This window comes from Carlito syrichta, unplaced genomic scaffold, assembly GCF_000164805.1.
Source record: "Carlito syrichta isolate Samal-C Ts95f unplaced genomic scaffold, Tarsius_syrichta-2.0.1 Scaffold316037, whole genome shotgun sequence".
Taxonomy (NCBI): Eukaryota; Metazoa; Chordata; class Mammalia; order Primates; family Tarsiidae; genus Carlito; species Carlito syrichta.
Genome location: NW_007260133.1, coordinates 357417 through 373112, shown reverse-complemented (window position 1 = coordinate 373112; position 15696 = coordinate 357417). Strand labels below are relative to the sequence as shown.

Sequence of the window (15696 nt, the reverse complement as noted above, 5' to 3'; positions counted from 1 at the left end):
GCCTTTGTCAGACCTGGTGTTGGCAAATATTTTTTCCCAGTCTGTAGGCTGTCTCCCTGCTCTCTTGATGGTTTCTTTGGTCTTGCAGAAGCTTGTCAATTTAATAAGGTCCCACTTGTCTATCTTCTCTCTTATGACCTGTGGGTTTCGGGTTTTGTTCAGGAATTGGATGCCAGTTCCGATTTCCATGAGGGTATTTCCTTCCTTTTCTAAGGTTCTTATGATTTGAGGTTTTACATTTAGGTCTCTGATCCATTTGGAGTTAACCTTTGTGCATGGGGATAGATAGGGGTCCTGTTTCAATCTTCTGCATGTGGTCAGCCAGTTTTCCCAGCCCCATTTACTGAATAGGTTCTCCTCTCCCCAGTGGTAGGTGGTGGAGGCTTTGTCGAAGATGAGTTGGTTGAGAAATTGAGGTTTTGCTTCTGGAATCTCAATTCTATTCCATTGATCTATATGTCTGTTTCTATACCAATACCAAGCTGTTTTGATGATTGTAGCTTTATAGTAAAGTTTGAAGTCTGGTAATGTGATACCACCTGCTTTGTTTTTTTTGCCGAGGATTGTTCTGGCTATTCTTGAACGTTTGTCGTTTCCATATGAATTCCTGTGTTGTTTTTTCTAGGTCTGAGAAAAATGTTGCTGGTAATTTGATGGGTATTGCATTGAATTTATAGATTGCCTTAGGTAAGATGGACATCTTCACAATGTTGATTCTTCCAATCCATGAGCATGGGATATTTTTCCACTTGTTTGTGTCATCTTTGATTTCTTTGAGCAGTGTTTTGTAGTTTTCATTGTAAAGGTCTTTCACATCTCTGGTTAGGAAGATGCCAAGGTATTTCATTTTTTTGTGGCTATTGTGAATGGAATTGTGTTTTTTATTTGGGTTTCTGTTTGTTTATTATTGGTGTAGAGAAATGCGATTATCTTTTGTACATTTATTTTGCATCCTGAGACTTTGCCAAAGGCCTTTATCGGTGTAAGGAGGTTTTTGACAGATTCTCTTGGGTTTTCAAGGTACACAATCATATCATCTGCAAAGAGAGATAGCTTGACTTCCTCTTTTCCTATTTGGATACCCTGATTGCCTCCTCTTCTCTGATTGCTCGAGCCAGGACTTCCAATACTATGTTGAACAGGAGGGGTGAGATTGGGCATCCTTGTCTTGTTCCAGTTTTCAGGGAAAATGGTTCCAATCTTTGTCCATTTAGGAGTATGCTGGCTGTGGGTTTCTCATAGATGGCTTTTACTATTTTGAGGTATGTTCCCCGTATGCCTAGATGTTCAAGGGTTTTTATCAAGAAGGGGTGCTGGATTTTATCAAAAGCTTTTTCTGCATCTAATGATATAATCATGTGGTTTTTGTTTTGACATCTGTTGATGTATTTAATTACATTTATGGTTTTATGAATGTCGAACCAGCCTTGCATCCCAGGAATGAAGCCTACTTGATCATGATGGATGATTTTTGAGATGTATTGCTGAATTCGGTTTGCTAGGATCTTGTTGAGAATTTTAGCATCTATGTTCATCAAAGATAATGGCCTGTAGTTCTCTTTCTTTGTTGGATCTTTACCTGGCTTGGGTATCAATGTGATGTTGGCTTCGTACAATGATTTGGGGAGAGAAGAACTCTTAAGATTTGATGATAAAAATGCAAACAATCCAATAAAAATGAGCAAAAGATAAGAATATGGGAATTTTATAGAAAACATAATTGGCCGATAAATTCATAAAATGCATAATAAATACATTAAAATGCTCACTAGTAATCAAGAAAATGAAAGTGAGAACCATAGTGAGACAACACCATGTTGAACTCAACCAGTGACAAATACAAAGACTTCTACAATCTCAATTGCATCCTTTCATGCAGGAGTTCAGGACTTGACATATAGTTAAGCATGAATTCCAGATTTGCTCCCTATCAGCAGTGTGAACTTTGACAAGTCATTAAAACTCTAGCTTTAGTTTCCTCACTTACAGAATGCAGAACATAACTTCTTTGCAGAGTTATAAGGGGTGAAATATAACACAAACCAAGCACCTGACATAAGTTTGGAATAAAGTAAAGAGTCATGGATGATGGTTGCTCAACTGACATAAATTGGGTGGTAGTCCAGGAACATAATGTTTATACCAAAGTTTCACGCAACAGAACTAATTCAGAATGAATGTATTAAACTTTTAAACACCATTCTTCAAAACTTTTGTCAACAATAGTAGCAGCAGTGGCAGCAATAATTGAGGGCTTACTATGAGCCAGGCACAGAGTTTGGTGTGTTATATTCATTATTTTATTTAACCTTTATGATTACTTTGTAACAAAGTATTATTATTTCCATCTTATGGGTGAGAAAATTGAAAGTCAAAGAGTTTAATTAACTTGACCCAAGTCACAAATGGAGGCATTTGTAGTTCTGGGAGTGGAATTCGTGTATCTGGCTTGACTATAATTCTCCAGTGTAGTGTAGATGCCTCCTGTTTAGTAGACAGAGGCAGAAGAACTGTTGTCTTATAAGCAATCTTCACAATTAGTGGCATCAAGGTTAATTTATGTGCATAATAGTATGATGAACTAATGCCAGTATTTAAAAAAATGGTAACAATTTTAGTCAGAGTTTTTGGCAGTGTGCTATTAAAATTTCCCACTTCATCTTTTGTCAGGGTGTTGTTATTTCTGACAGAAGTGAACGAACAGAAAAGAGGAAAAACTGGAGTCAAGACCAGTTGACCTCAACATTCCTCTTCCTCTGTGTAATTTGAGGTGCCAACTGCCTTGGGAAGCTCCACACTCAGGAATAATTGAAGTATCACTCAGATTGAAACAGGATACTAAAATTCAATGATACATTCATACACAAAATTTAAAAAACAACAGCAGCTGGAGTCTTGCCCCTTTCAACTTCTTAAACCAGCTGGAGGCTTTACCCTTCATCCTCTGTGTTAACAGTATAATTGACAACAACGTACACTTTCAGAGTAAGACAGGATTTAATAGTCTTGTGGTGCAATACCCCCAGCTAAATAATTGCTCAACACTGTCTGGTGTCAATATTGAGAAACTTGTTGTCTTCTGAGGTAGCTTCATCTGTCTAATTGTTAAAACAATTAAACAGCAAAAACAATGATAATAACTAGTGTTTTAAAGTGAGAGTTTATGATGTGTCAAGTACTGTGCTAAGTGCTTTGTATAAATTATCATTTAATCCTCACAATAACCCCTGTGACATGGATGCTATTATTATCTCCAGTGTACAAATTAAAAACACAGAGGTTTAGATCTATTTGTCATAATTGTAGCATCTGTAGGCTAAAGTAATTCATTTGGCAAAACTTAGATATTAGAAAACAGCACAGAACTCTCCAATTAAACCTCAGCTCCTTTGGGTTAAACATTTCTATGTTTAATTGGTTCTCTATATTACATTTTGCAGTAAATGTGGAAACACTGGACATCTGATTGGAAGGGAGAAGAAAGGGAAGATATTTTTATTTCTTCACACTTAAAAGGTGACATCCTGGGGCCTCCCTACATCCCCCCTTAAGGAGCTTTCACTGTCCCCACCTCATTTGTCTTAAAGATGCAAGGTTGGATCTATAGCAAAGAAAAAAAAATCTTTCTTTGTACTCTGCTACAAGTCTTCTAGATCACAAAGTCCAAGAATTTTGCATTTCTAAATTATTTTATAAATGTCTAGAGATAATGAAATCTCATAGCATAGCATTCAAAAGTAAAAAAGGGGCAAAAATAGTTATCATGATACACATCAATACAGGATGAAGAAATTCCCATAGTCAATAGATATTTAATTTTTCTCTAATGAATTTCTGGATGTCCTTATCAACAGCCCGAGTTTTTCAGAAGTTTTTCTGTATTTTTATAGAAAAGATTATGTATCCTTGTCATTATTTACTTGTAATTTGGAACAGGTCTAAACGTCAGCTTTTCTTAAGCCCACCTGCTTTTCTTTAACCCTCTGCTGTCACTGCAACCTTAAAATTGGTATTTTTAATATAAGATTAGACATTTGTAATTCTGCAATTTTAAATCCTTAAGACAAAAGAGATTGCTATGGACTTGAAACTCTACTGTATTTTTACTTACCTAAATATTGGATGAGCTGTAGTCTTAAAATCAGATGTTTGACTTAAGCCATGGCAAATGACTAAATCTGTCTTTATTAATGCCAGTTTTAGACATTATACACCAAGACACAACATTTTTACAATATTTAGGGTTCATCAACTGTATGCTATCTTGGGAACAGGAAAGTCGCTTAATGATGGAATTATCGTATCCATCTCCAACATATAAATATGTTATGTGTGACTAATGCCAGACCACACGTAAGTTGCCCTTGCAATGGCGATGTGTCTCCAATGAAGAGGTAGAAAGCCCTTCAGGCTGGTGGCCAACTTAAGAATCAAAATTAGCTTTGACAGGCTTTATTTAATCTATTTGTAGGCATAAATGAGAACTCATTTTAATCAAAAAGTGTCCATGATATATTTTTGAAATCTTCCATGGTGAATGAATGAATTTTACACTTTGAGTTGAATCAGTTAAAATAACTCCCAATACTATTATCATCTCTTGAGAATCACTTGTCTCGAGTCTACCTGTCAGAATATTCTCCTCTTTTGCAAGATGCACAGTAATCTCATTTACGATCATAGAGTTTCCTGACAGCAGAAGCTCGCACACTTTCTTCCTGTTTGCTGGCATAGTACGCCTCCTGACTGACTGCTTTCCTACAGCAATGCCACTGTTTTACGTTGCTTGATTTCTGAGCACCTCAATTTACTTTTGAATTGATTCGTGTATGCATTGCTTCTGGCAGAATTAAGCGTTGCAACTCATCTCCCCCCCCCCACCACCAAAAAGAAGAAGTAAGAGGAGGAGGACAAATCACCCTCCCAACTCCCTCGCTGGCTCTTTTCACCTCCGCTAACCTCTATCACCTGGCTGGTCAGTGAAGGTATCCGTGAATTAATGCATCTTAAAGGATTGTGACTTGATTTGGTTTTATAGAAACATACTGCTTGGCAAAAAAGAACACATGTCACTATGCCTTGGTATTTTAAAAATTTTTTGTAGAGACAAGATCTTACTATTTTGTCCATGCTGGTCTCAAACTCCTGGCCTCAAGTGATCCTCCCACCTCTGCCTCCCAAAGTACTGGGGTTACAGGCATGAGACACCATTGCCAGCCAAAAATACTTCTTAAAATAAGTTTTTAGTAAACTTCAGATTTGGTGAATTTGAAAATTGGTCATTTGGAAAATTGATTCTCCAGGGACTACCTTAGCATGCTTAAGATGACACTGTGTTTGAAAAAAATGGAAATAATTGCCAACACATCAAGAAATTTCCTGGAAAGCTCTGAATTCATACTATCTCTTGAAGACTCAAAGGATCTGCAACTCTGAGCCTACATTCCTAAAAAGCAACATTGGGTGGACTTGAGTAGCGGCCACGTCTTTTGGAAGGGTCAGTGGTAGGGGGGCCACATTGCTACTATGCTTGTGACAGTCCTGGCTTATGCCTGTTTTCCTGGTGTGATTCTTCAAGTGTCTACTTTTTAAATATCACAAGGTCTAGCTTGCAAAGTAAGTTACATGGTCCCTTTAGTTAGTTGTCTCCACCTCACTATGGTTCACAAAGCACCCTTTTATCCTAATTGGCCGAACAGGTACACCACCTGCCTGGGTTTTGTAAGAATTTGTGTGTGTCATTCCTGTTTTAAAATCCCTTGCCTTGTTGATATATGCAGAAATACACAACAAATTCTTTGTCAGTGATGGATAAAGGGGCTGTCTTGCTTTTTTCCTTTAGTTTTACCTTCTGCTTCCTTCTTCTTATGTGTTGCAGTTTTAACTAAATACCCTATACAATGTAATTTTTTTTTTGCTACAAAGATCTTCAGTATAGAAGATATCATGCTGTCCCATGATCGTAATTACTGTATGCATACTCTCAAATTTATCTTCCAACCAGAGTGCTACTAATAACTTCATGTAATATCTTTTTATGTAGGGGAATTTAGTTTGATGTAGCTGGCTATGGTTATTAACCAAATGCCACCACATACTTCATTTCATTCACGACTCCCTAACTGGTGCTTGGTATGCTTTAGGCCCTGTGCTAGTTGCTGAGCACATAGAGATAAAAGATACCATGCCATTCATATTGTCAAGAGTCACTCGCTCTCTTCACAAAGCAGTCTTGGCTTTTCTTTTGTTATATGTCTCTGATTATTTTTTTCTTATTATCATCATCCTTCTCATGAAAGTCTCATGGTGTGTATATGTATTGCATTTGAGTGTTGTGGGAGGAGGGAGAGATTTGAGCAAAGCCTTCTGTGTCAACATAGGTATTTTCACCTGCACAGAAACAGAGAGATGGTAAAGAGCAAGGCAGCTTGCCATCTCAGGTCAGGCCTCACAGGGTGGCTGGTTCTTGGGGGCGGGAAATGCAACTTCTCCAAGTTAGTCAGTGCCATCCGTCTCTTCAAGAGTGACCAGCATCCCTGCGGAGCCTAGACCATAATAACATATGTTTTCATTTGATTTCTGTCATTTATATATTCCTACTCTTTCTTCTGGTAGGATGTTATTGAAAGGATATTGGCCCATTAAAAAAAAAATCCTGTCCATTGTTGGAAATCTGATACCTTCCATTCAGCCACCAGGAGTAGTATTTTCTCCAGCCTTTCTTGTTAAGAGTCCCAGCTTTTACGTGCCTCTCCTGGGACTCTTTCTGGCCTATTTACTAAGAATCTCTTCCTGGGTAAAGGTGGTTAGGCTCAGAAAACTTGAAACATCACAGTCTCCAAGGACTGGTTATGAATACTGTTATCTTGGATGAGATATAGGCTGATCCACTTCATTGGGAATCGTGGTTTTAGAATCTCCTGTCACATAATAATGGCATTCTTTTGTATTTGGTAGGTGCTTCTCAATCTCAGAGACATGATTGCTTGACATTCTAGAGAGAATAACCTTGACGTATTGACTTTACCAGTGAGTTTTCACTTAAACTTCTTGTAAAAGGCCTGAACCAAACTACCCCAAATCTTCAAGAGATTGAGTGATAAACATGAATACTGTATATATTTATTGATTTACATTAGCAATCTAAGAGCCAAGATAAACTAAGATACTCATGTTCACAGTTTATAGCATTCTTTCTCATGTGGGAAGATGGGGTGGAGGAGATGACCTTATATTGCATACTGAGGGCTATATTTACCAAAGAAACCAAGATAAAAAAATACTTGTATCTACTGGTAACTGCATCTGCTTTTCTGTTGGAAAATTCACACAAACTTAACCAGCAATTATAAGGAATTTTTTCAAGAAGCATTGTCAGGTCAATCATCAAATGACATTAAACAGATATACCTATTTCATTGCAGGGTATACATGACAAGGACAACGAAATATTCAGTGCCAATTTTGCATAGCAAATGTAAATGATGAATTCCTACTTTTCAATTTCTTGAGTTTTTTCTTTTTTGGAACCCATAAAGTATTCATGTCACCACTTTGGCTCAGACATGCTTGATACAATTAAGTTATAGCCAATGAGATGCGGGTAAACTGGCTCTTCCCGAAGTATAAAAAAGCCTGGATTTGTAGCATTTGCCACTTTCCATAGTGTAAATTCTCCCACCATTGCCAATTTCTCCTACAGCTTAACAGCTGGCTCCCTCCAAATTCCTGAATATCGAACAACCTGCTATTTAGAATCTTGAGCAGTTTTGTCCTGGTTGCAATCTAGTCTGAAGTTGTAGATAGCCTTCTATTGATCTTTTGACTGGATTCAAGACACATTAACACAAACCACCTCTTAAGGGAAGCTATTTTGCAGATAGCTGTTATCTGTTTATGTAGAACCTGTTAGCCTCATTTGTAGCAGGTGACCTTTATGAAACCTTTTTGTTTAAGCATGGGGCAAAAGGATGATTAGTGTTGTTTCTTAAATTCTCTCTTGTTCACATAGGAAAAGTGTGTAGGCAGAGAGTAAGCCACAGGGACACTTCGGTTGAGAAAATAAAAAGTAGGAAGAAGTAGCTTGTGAGTATCTCAGACAAAACCCATCGGAGTAATAGCATAGGGATAAATTTTATGCCAAAAAGAGTGATAAAGACCTTTCTAAAATTGTTCAAAGTGGACGTTAACGCACAAGTGAAAAGATGCTGTGGCACATTGGTTGTTTCGCTGCAAAGTGAGAGTAGCTGGGATTAACTCTGCCTTCCATATCCATCTGAGTTCCGGCAACTCCTTGGAGCATCTTACACAAATGCAATCCATGTCAACTTCACAGTGTCTATTTTAGGGAACAATTTTTTATTCACTCAAGCTCTTGCTTCCAATTTGAAAGAATTATTTACAAATGTTCTAGAGGCAGTAGCACCTGCAACCCAGGAACCTTGCCTCTCTTCCTGCAGTTTGTCCTAGGAGTTGTGCTTAGAGTAAATCTAGAAACCACCCACGCTTTCATGCTGAGTTCCTGGGTTGGTAAAGTGGATGAGTAAGAAACAGCAGGTATGTCTACATTAGGAGATGAAAATTCCTTGAGAGAATTCATCAAAAGAAAGAAGAATCTGATGTGATGAGTTTGACCCAGGAATAAAAAGCTTTGGTTGTCATAAGTGAGAAGGCATTTGGAGAGCAGCTGTACAACTTTTTCAGTTCTCTGCCGTGGGTCTAATTTCTGGGGATGAACTTTTTTCATTGGTTATCAGAGACTGTGCCGCTGGGTGTTTAAAAGACACATTGGGGTCTGAGAAGAAAATGCTTTGGGATGTGTCTAACAACTGTGGGTGTTACCTAACTGGTGCCATCTTCTACAGAAATGGGCTTCTAGGATCCTATCCAAGTGATTGGATTTCCTCTCCACAGCTGGAGAATGAGATAGTCATAGAATTGTGTCATTACAATCTGGACCAGGAATGTTCCCGAGAACAAGAGGTCAAAGTGCATTTGTATTATCCTATGAAAGTTTTCTTATCATTGTCAATGACCTAATGGCTGGAAAATTAGAATTTTACTAAAAGCTATGAACATGAAATAGCTTTAATTAAAGAAAAAGATAGTCAATAATTGCTGGCTTGACATTTATAGACAATAATTTGGATAAAATCATATTCCATGAGAGAAATTGAAAGTTCTATTATGCTATTACCAGGATCTGAGAACAAAATTAATTTAACTTAGAGCAAATCTTCGCAAAGGTTTTAACAAACGTACCGGGCAGCCTCTGAATATCTCTCCAGACATCTGAACACTGTTGCCTGACGAAGATGATTTCGGAAATAGGCTGGGTTTAAAACAATGCTTCTGTAAAAAGAAAAAAGAAATGTAAATGTCATTAGGCTTTTAAAAGACAGTAAGCAGATGTGTATAGAATGAAATCACATGCATTCAATTTTATATTCTATCTGCTATCTGCTTTTAAAGATACTAATGAAGGAAGCCCCCTTTTTTTCCTGTAATTTGTAAGTTAAGACAGTTAAGCATTTTTGAAAAACGGATTCAGTTTGCATCCTAAAATAAATTTTAGTTATCAGATTGGATTTTTTTTTTATAGATATGAAAATGACACAATTTGAATTCAACTTCTATTACATGTAAGTCATGGTGCTGTTTTATTTGCTTATGTTAATAAATCAGACAAAGATCACAGGTTACTTATGGAACAGCAACTTTTAATGAAGGGGAGGTTGTTAGTTGCCAAATTTCAGTTACAATAACTTGGGTGACATGCTCATTTGGCTTCCATAATTAGACTCTGTGTCTCCTCCCAGCTGGATGGTGTCCTGGTATGGAAGGAGCCCTGTACTGCCGGTTAAGGGATCTCGTCTTGGCCTTGCCACTTTCGTTGAGGCCCTTTTGGACTTTGGGCCTCTGTCTTCTCTGGACTGAAATGACAAAGATTGACTTGCGGATAAGATGCTGACTCTTCCATTGTCTCATAAAGTGCTGGAGTCTTGATCCAAATGAGAAATGATCCCTCCCCCCTGCTTTCTTCTCCTGGAAAGGAACGGGTAGGCATTCCCCTTCCTTACTTCACTGAGAGAGTCTCTTAGGACTGGACATTATTCAAGCAGTTGATAAAATGAGATGAATTGGATGGATGCAGTTCATGCCCCATCAAATGGGGACCCAGCCATGAGTGAAAGTTTAAAATGTGATAGCCTCCACTATATTTAACAACATGGGATACAACATGTTACAGAACCAACCCAGGATTATTAAGCAACATTTTGTGAGCCTGTTTTTATTAGTAGATGAGAATCACTTGAAATAGTTCATTACTGAAGTAACTGGTTTGTAATCTTTTTTTTTGAGAGGTTCACAGAGCTTTTTGAGGATCAGATAAAAGCTATGAACCTCTGTCCCCAAAATGAACATAAATCATAATTTCCAAAATTTAGGAAATTCATGTGACCTGTCAGGACTATTCATGAACGCTAGATTTAAAAAAACAAACAAACATGCAGACTAAAATAACTCCATTACCAGAAACATTGCTTATGAAAAGAAAAAAGTGGAAAAAATATATCTGGCCTGTGAATAGTCATAGAATTATATGATGATAAGATGAATTGATAATATAGTTTAGCTCACTTGAAACACAAATAGAAACCAGAGGTTAAGGAAACTTCCTAAAATTATACACAACTATTTAGTTAAAGAACCGGTTTATTGTGTTTCCCATCTCTAGCAACAGAGCTTTGTAGTATACCTTACTGCCTCTTCTATGATGATTTCAGAATAAGAGGGGTCTGAGTTAATGAGGTTTTACTGTCTATGACTAATGATTTTTGCAAATGAATACATTAATCCCCCAAGAATACAGATCATTTGCTTTGGGGAGTTCTGATTAAAATTTTAGAAATTTTATACTCCCACCAGCAGTGTAGAAGTGTTCCCTTTTCCCCGCATCCTCTCCAGTATCTTATTTTTTGAGTGATTGGTGATGGCCATCCTGACTGGAGTTAGGTGGTATCTCAGTGTGGTTTTAATTTGCATTTCTTGGATGACTAGTGAGGCTGAGCATTTTTTCATGTATCTGTTGGCTGCTCATATGTCTTCTTTTGAGAAGTGTCTATTCATATTTTTTGCCCACTTTGTAATGGGGCTGTTTGTTTTTTTCTTTTCAGCACGTCTGAGTTCCTTGTAGATTCTAGTTCCTCATCAACAAGGATACCTACAGTTCCTTGTAGACCTTTGTCAGATATACAGTTGGCAAATATTTTTTCCATTCTGTGGGCTGACGGTTTGGCAATTCCTAAAGGATCTAAAAATTGACCTTCCATATGACCCTGCAATCCCCTTCAGAGAATATACCCAGAGGAACTCAAATCACTCTATGAAAAAAAATACCTGCACACACGTTTATTGCAGCATTGTTCACAATAGCAAAAACATGGAACCAACCATGCTGCTCATCAAAAGCGAACTGGATTAAAAAATGTGGCACATATACATGCTGGCATATTACACAGTCATAAAGAAGGAAGGACAAAATTATGAGCTTCACAGAAACTTGGATGGACTTAGAGGCTATAACACTGAGTGATCTATCACAGAAACAAAGAATTGAGTACCACATGTTCTCACTCATAGGCAGACCTTGAACAATTATCATAATACTATAAGACAGGGATTGGCAGGGGTGGGGTGGGGGTGGGGGATGGGATTGGCAGAAGTGAGAAACAACTGGGGGAGGGAGCAGACCTCATCCACAAGGGCACCTGCATAATGAACATTTGTATACCTAACCCTGAATTGTACCCCACATCTTTAAAATAAAAAATTAAAAACAACTTTAGAAGTATCACATGGGTTTATTTGATATCAAGACAAAGCTACTAATATCTACCAGCATTACTATCATTTCCGAAAAAGTATATTTGTTTACAAATCATGTTTCTATATTTTATCCCTATGAAGTGATCTTGTAAAAGTAAGTCAGAGTGGCTAAAAGCAGCTCTCTGTCTGGAGACTGGGTTTTCTGATGCTGACCAGAAATTTTTTCTCCCCCATTATAGCTAATTCTCCCCTATTACCCTATATGCATTCATTCACTTGTGCATACTTAGTAAGCATACAATGTGCTTACTACAGAGGAGATGGAACGAAGTCCTTACTGAGTGTATGCTTCGAGCCTTTGACATCATTTTGTCTATGATGTAGTGTTCCGGCTCTGATGAGCTCTTCTCCGAGAATCGGCTCTGCTAGGCAAGTTCTTTTGACCAAGGTAGATGAGGCTGGAGAGGAGGATGAGGTGTGGTGGGCAGGAGGAGTCGTGAGGAAAGGGCTTAGCAAAATAGATGAAGGAGGGCGAGGAGGTGGCATCAGAATGGCTTGGGGGGTGGGTAGAGGAGAAGATTTGTGGGTAGTGAGGGCTGGTGAGGTAGCCACCGTGGAAATGGCTACAGTGTGATTTTTACAAAGGGTAGGATTTTTAAAAATTGTTTGTGATTGTAAGTCCTCCTTACGGTGTTGAAAGAGTATAAGTAGAGGACATGGGTTTGGAAATCACTGTTGCTAGAGTGGACTAGGGTCTTTTAACCATAACACTGTGCTGCCCTGAACCATGTGAGTCAGTTCCATAAGGGGACCAAAGAAGACACAGATCCCGTCTCTACCCTGAAGGTGTAGTTATAAAGTAGTATTCAGAAACTTGGGATAGAATGTTATTTTTTATTCCTTTATAATTATTGCAATATTCACTGTGTGCTTAGAATATGCCTCTAGTAGATATTTGGCAAGGAAATGCTAGTGGTAGTTGTAAAGACAAGTTTTCATATTTGTATTAATTTATTGATGCTTTGTAAGATGACATACCTTTTTAAAAGTTATTTTATTTTACCTTATTTTATTTTGAGTCAGGGTCTCACTCTGCCACCCATGCTGGAGTGCAGTAGCACGATCATAGCTCACCACAGCCTTGAACTCCTGGTCTCAGGCAATCCTCCCGCCTCAGCCCACCCAATAGCCAAGACTACAGGCATGCGGCACTACATCTGGTTGAAGATATATTTTATGTTGTGTGTGATTTTAGGGGGGGCATGGTGATTTACCTTTAAAAATTATTTGCCATTTGATGCCATTTAGGGGCTGCAGGAGGCTGTCTATGACCAAAATGGATAATCTCATTGAAGTAACAGTGAAAAAAACTACAATTGTAATCAGAGAGGGGGGAGGGAGATATTTCTGTGCTGATTGGTCTGATTTTATCACAGAGGAAATAAACTGATTTAGCTATGCTGATAGAGCTTTGGATAAAAAAACCAAGAACCATGGTAGAGAGAATAGCTAAATGACAGAAGTTATTGAATCTTTGCCAGATGAACAGAGTTAGTAACGGGCAATGATTGCTTGCTTGACTAATTAGCTCCATTACAAAAGAATGAGATCATGTAAAATAATAAATGTTGTCATAGACAAAAGATTATTTTAAGAATAATTTTGTTACCTAGGGTACATCTTGTGCTTTTTATGATTTCTATTTGTGAATGCTTTAAAAATTATCTTTTATATTAAATTTCATATAATTTTACGTATATATTGTGTGTGCTTGTTTTACTAAGTTCTAAATTTGCAAGGTGGTGAGGCTGTAATATATGTCTAATTTGGTAATTATCCCAGGTTTCCCAATCCATTTGTCAAATAATCCATCCTTCTCTCAGTGAGTTGATATGCCGCCTTTGTTATATACTAGTTCCTGTGCATACTTGAGTCTATGGCTGAGCTTTTTATCTCATGCTCTTGTTCTGTCTCATTCTGCAACAAAAAATGTTCTACTTATTTTTAAATGTTCTATTATTATTTTATAATATATTTTGTTATTTTATAATATATTTTACTTTCCAGAAGAGAAAGAACTGCTTAATGTCCTCTTTGTGAATATGTTTGCTAGCTAATGTGTCATATTTATTCTTTCTGATGAACTTTATAATCATGATTTCTTCAAGCTGCAAAAACATCATTTGGTGGTTTTCACTGATGTTAAACTAAAGGCATCAGATTGAATTTTAGGAAGAATAGGCATTTTTATGCTATTGTCCTCCCATCCAGGAATTTCTCTTCTTTATTCAAATATTCTTTTGTATCTCCCAGTAAGTAATATTTTAACCATTTCCTTTGTTAAAAATAGAAGTTTTACTAATTTCTTGTTCCTTATTAAGTTTTAAAATTCTACCTGAGATTCACATATGTAAATATGTATGTGTGCATACATATGAATACCTGTATATATAGACATGTTTACATATATAGTAGAATTTTGAAATGTAAGAATTATATAAAACATATAATAAGTATATGTAAATATACCTTATTACTGTAAGTGTAATCAACAGGAGCACCTGGGAGCTTATTAGATATATAAAATCTTGATTCCCAATTCAAACTGATTGAATTTGCTTTTGAACAAGATCCTTAGGTGATCTGTATGCATGTTAAAGTTTGAGGAGTACTACCTATATGCCCAATAAGTATGGAATTCTTTCATTATATTTTCTAACCTCTTATTAACATTTAGACATGTATTTTAAAATATCTATTTTGTATTCTTATAGCTTACTATTATAATAATTTATTTTCATTCACATCATCTGTAGATACTGATGTTTGGCTACTGATTTTCCATATTTATATCTATTTTTCTTCTCTTACTGCGTAGGCTAAATTTTTTAAAAAGTAACCTAGGGTTGTTTGAGCTGGGAGTGTTTGAATATTTTATTAATAATTATGATTAGACATCAACCTAAGAAGCAATTAGAAGCATCTTTCTATTATTATTTTCTAGGAGTTATTATCAGAAATAAATGTTTAATTTTTTCAAATGTCCTTTGAATCTATCAAAATTATCTTATAGATTTTGTTCTTTGATATTTCATAGTGATGAATTAGACTAATTATTGACTTAAAAATCATACAAATTAATAAATAACATTACAATAAAAAGTTAAGGAAATGAATAATAGAACAAAATTATATCCAGGACACGAAATGAATAAACATAAAAATAAGTTTTTTAACTCATACTATGACTTGTATAAAATATTTTAACTATAATTGAGTTGCCAGTGTTTTCTTTTCTTTTTTTTTTTGAGTTGGAGTCTCACTCTGTCGCCCATACTGGAGTGCAGTGGCCGCTCCCGGCCACCGCAGCCTTGACCTGCTGGGCTCCAGCGATCCTTCTGCTTCAGCCTTCCAAATAGCTGGAACTACAGGTGTGCGCTACCACACCCGGCTAATTTTTTTGATTCACTGTAGAGATGAGGTCTCACCAAGTTGCCCAGGCGGGCCTCGAACCCGTGGGCTCAGGCAATCCACTCACCTCAGCCCCCCAAGGCGCGGGATTACAGGCTGTGCCACTGAGCCCGGCTCAGTGTTTTCATATTTTGTTTTTTCAACCTGATTTTATTTATTTATTTATTTTTTATTGTTTTAATCATATTTTTTATTTTAAAATTGTGGGGTACAGTTAAGGGTTAGGTATACAAATATGCATCTTTCAGGCACCCTTGTGGATAAGGGGTGTCTCCCCGACCCCAGAAAGATATTGACTACCATTAATCCCATCTCTCTTCCCCTCCCCACCCCCCCATAGTTTCCCACCACTGTCAATCCTTTTCTTTTTTTTTTTTTTTTTTTTTTTTTTTTTTT

General features: G+C 37.0%; 1 protein-coding gene across 1 annotated transcript in view; it reads right to left on the bottom strand.

Annotated features, from left to right (window-relative positions):
* The window catches only part of SPATA16 (spermatogenesis associated 16), a 250920-nt gene that overhangs the window by 142077 nt on the left and 93147 nt on the right, over window positions 1–15696 (bottom strand). Inside the window, exon 3 of the mRNA XM_008073725.1 lies at window positions 9262–9351. Within this exon, the coding sequence (XP_008071916.1) occupies window positions 9262–9351 (90 nt within the window). The remainder of the gene's footprint in view (window positions 1–9261; window positions 9352–15696) is intronic.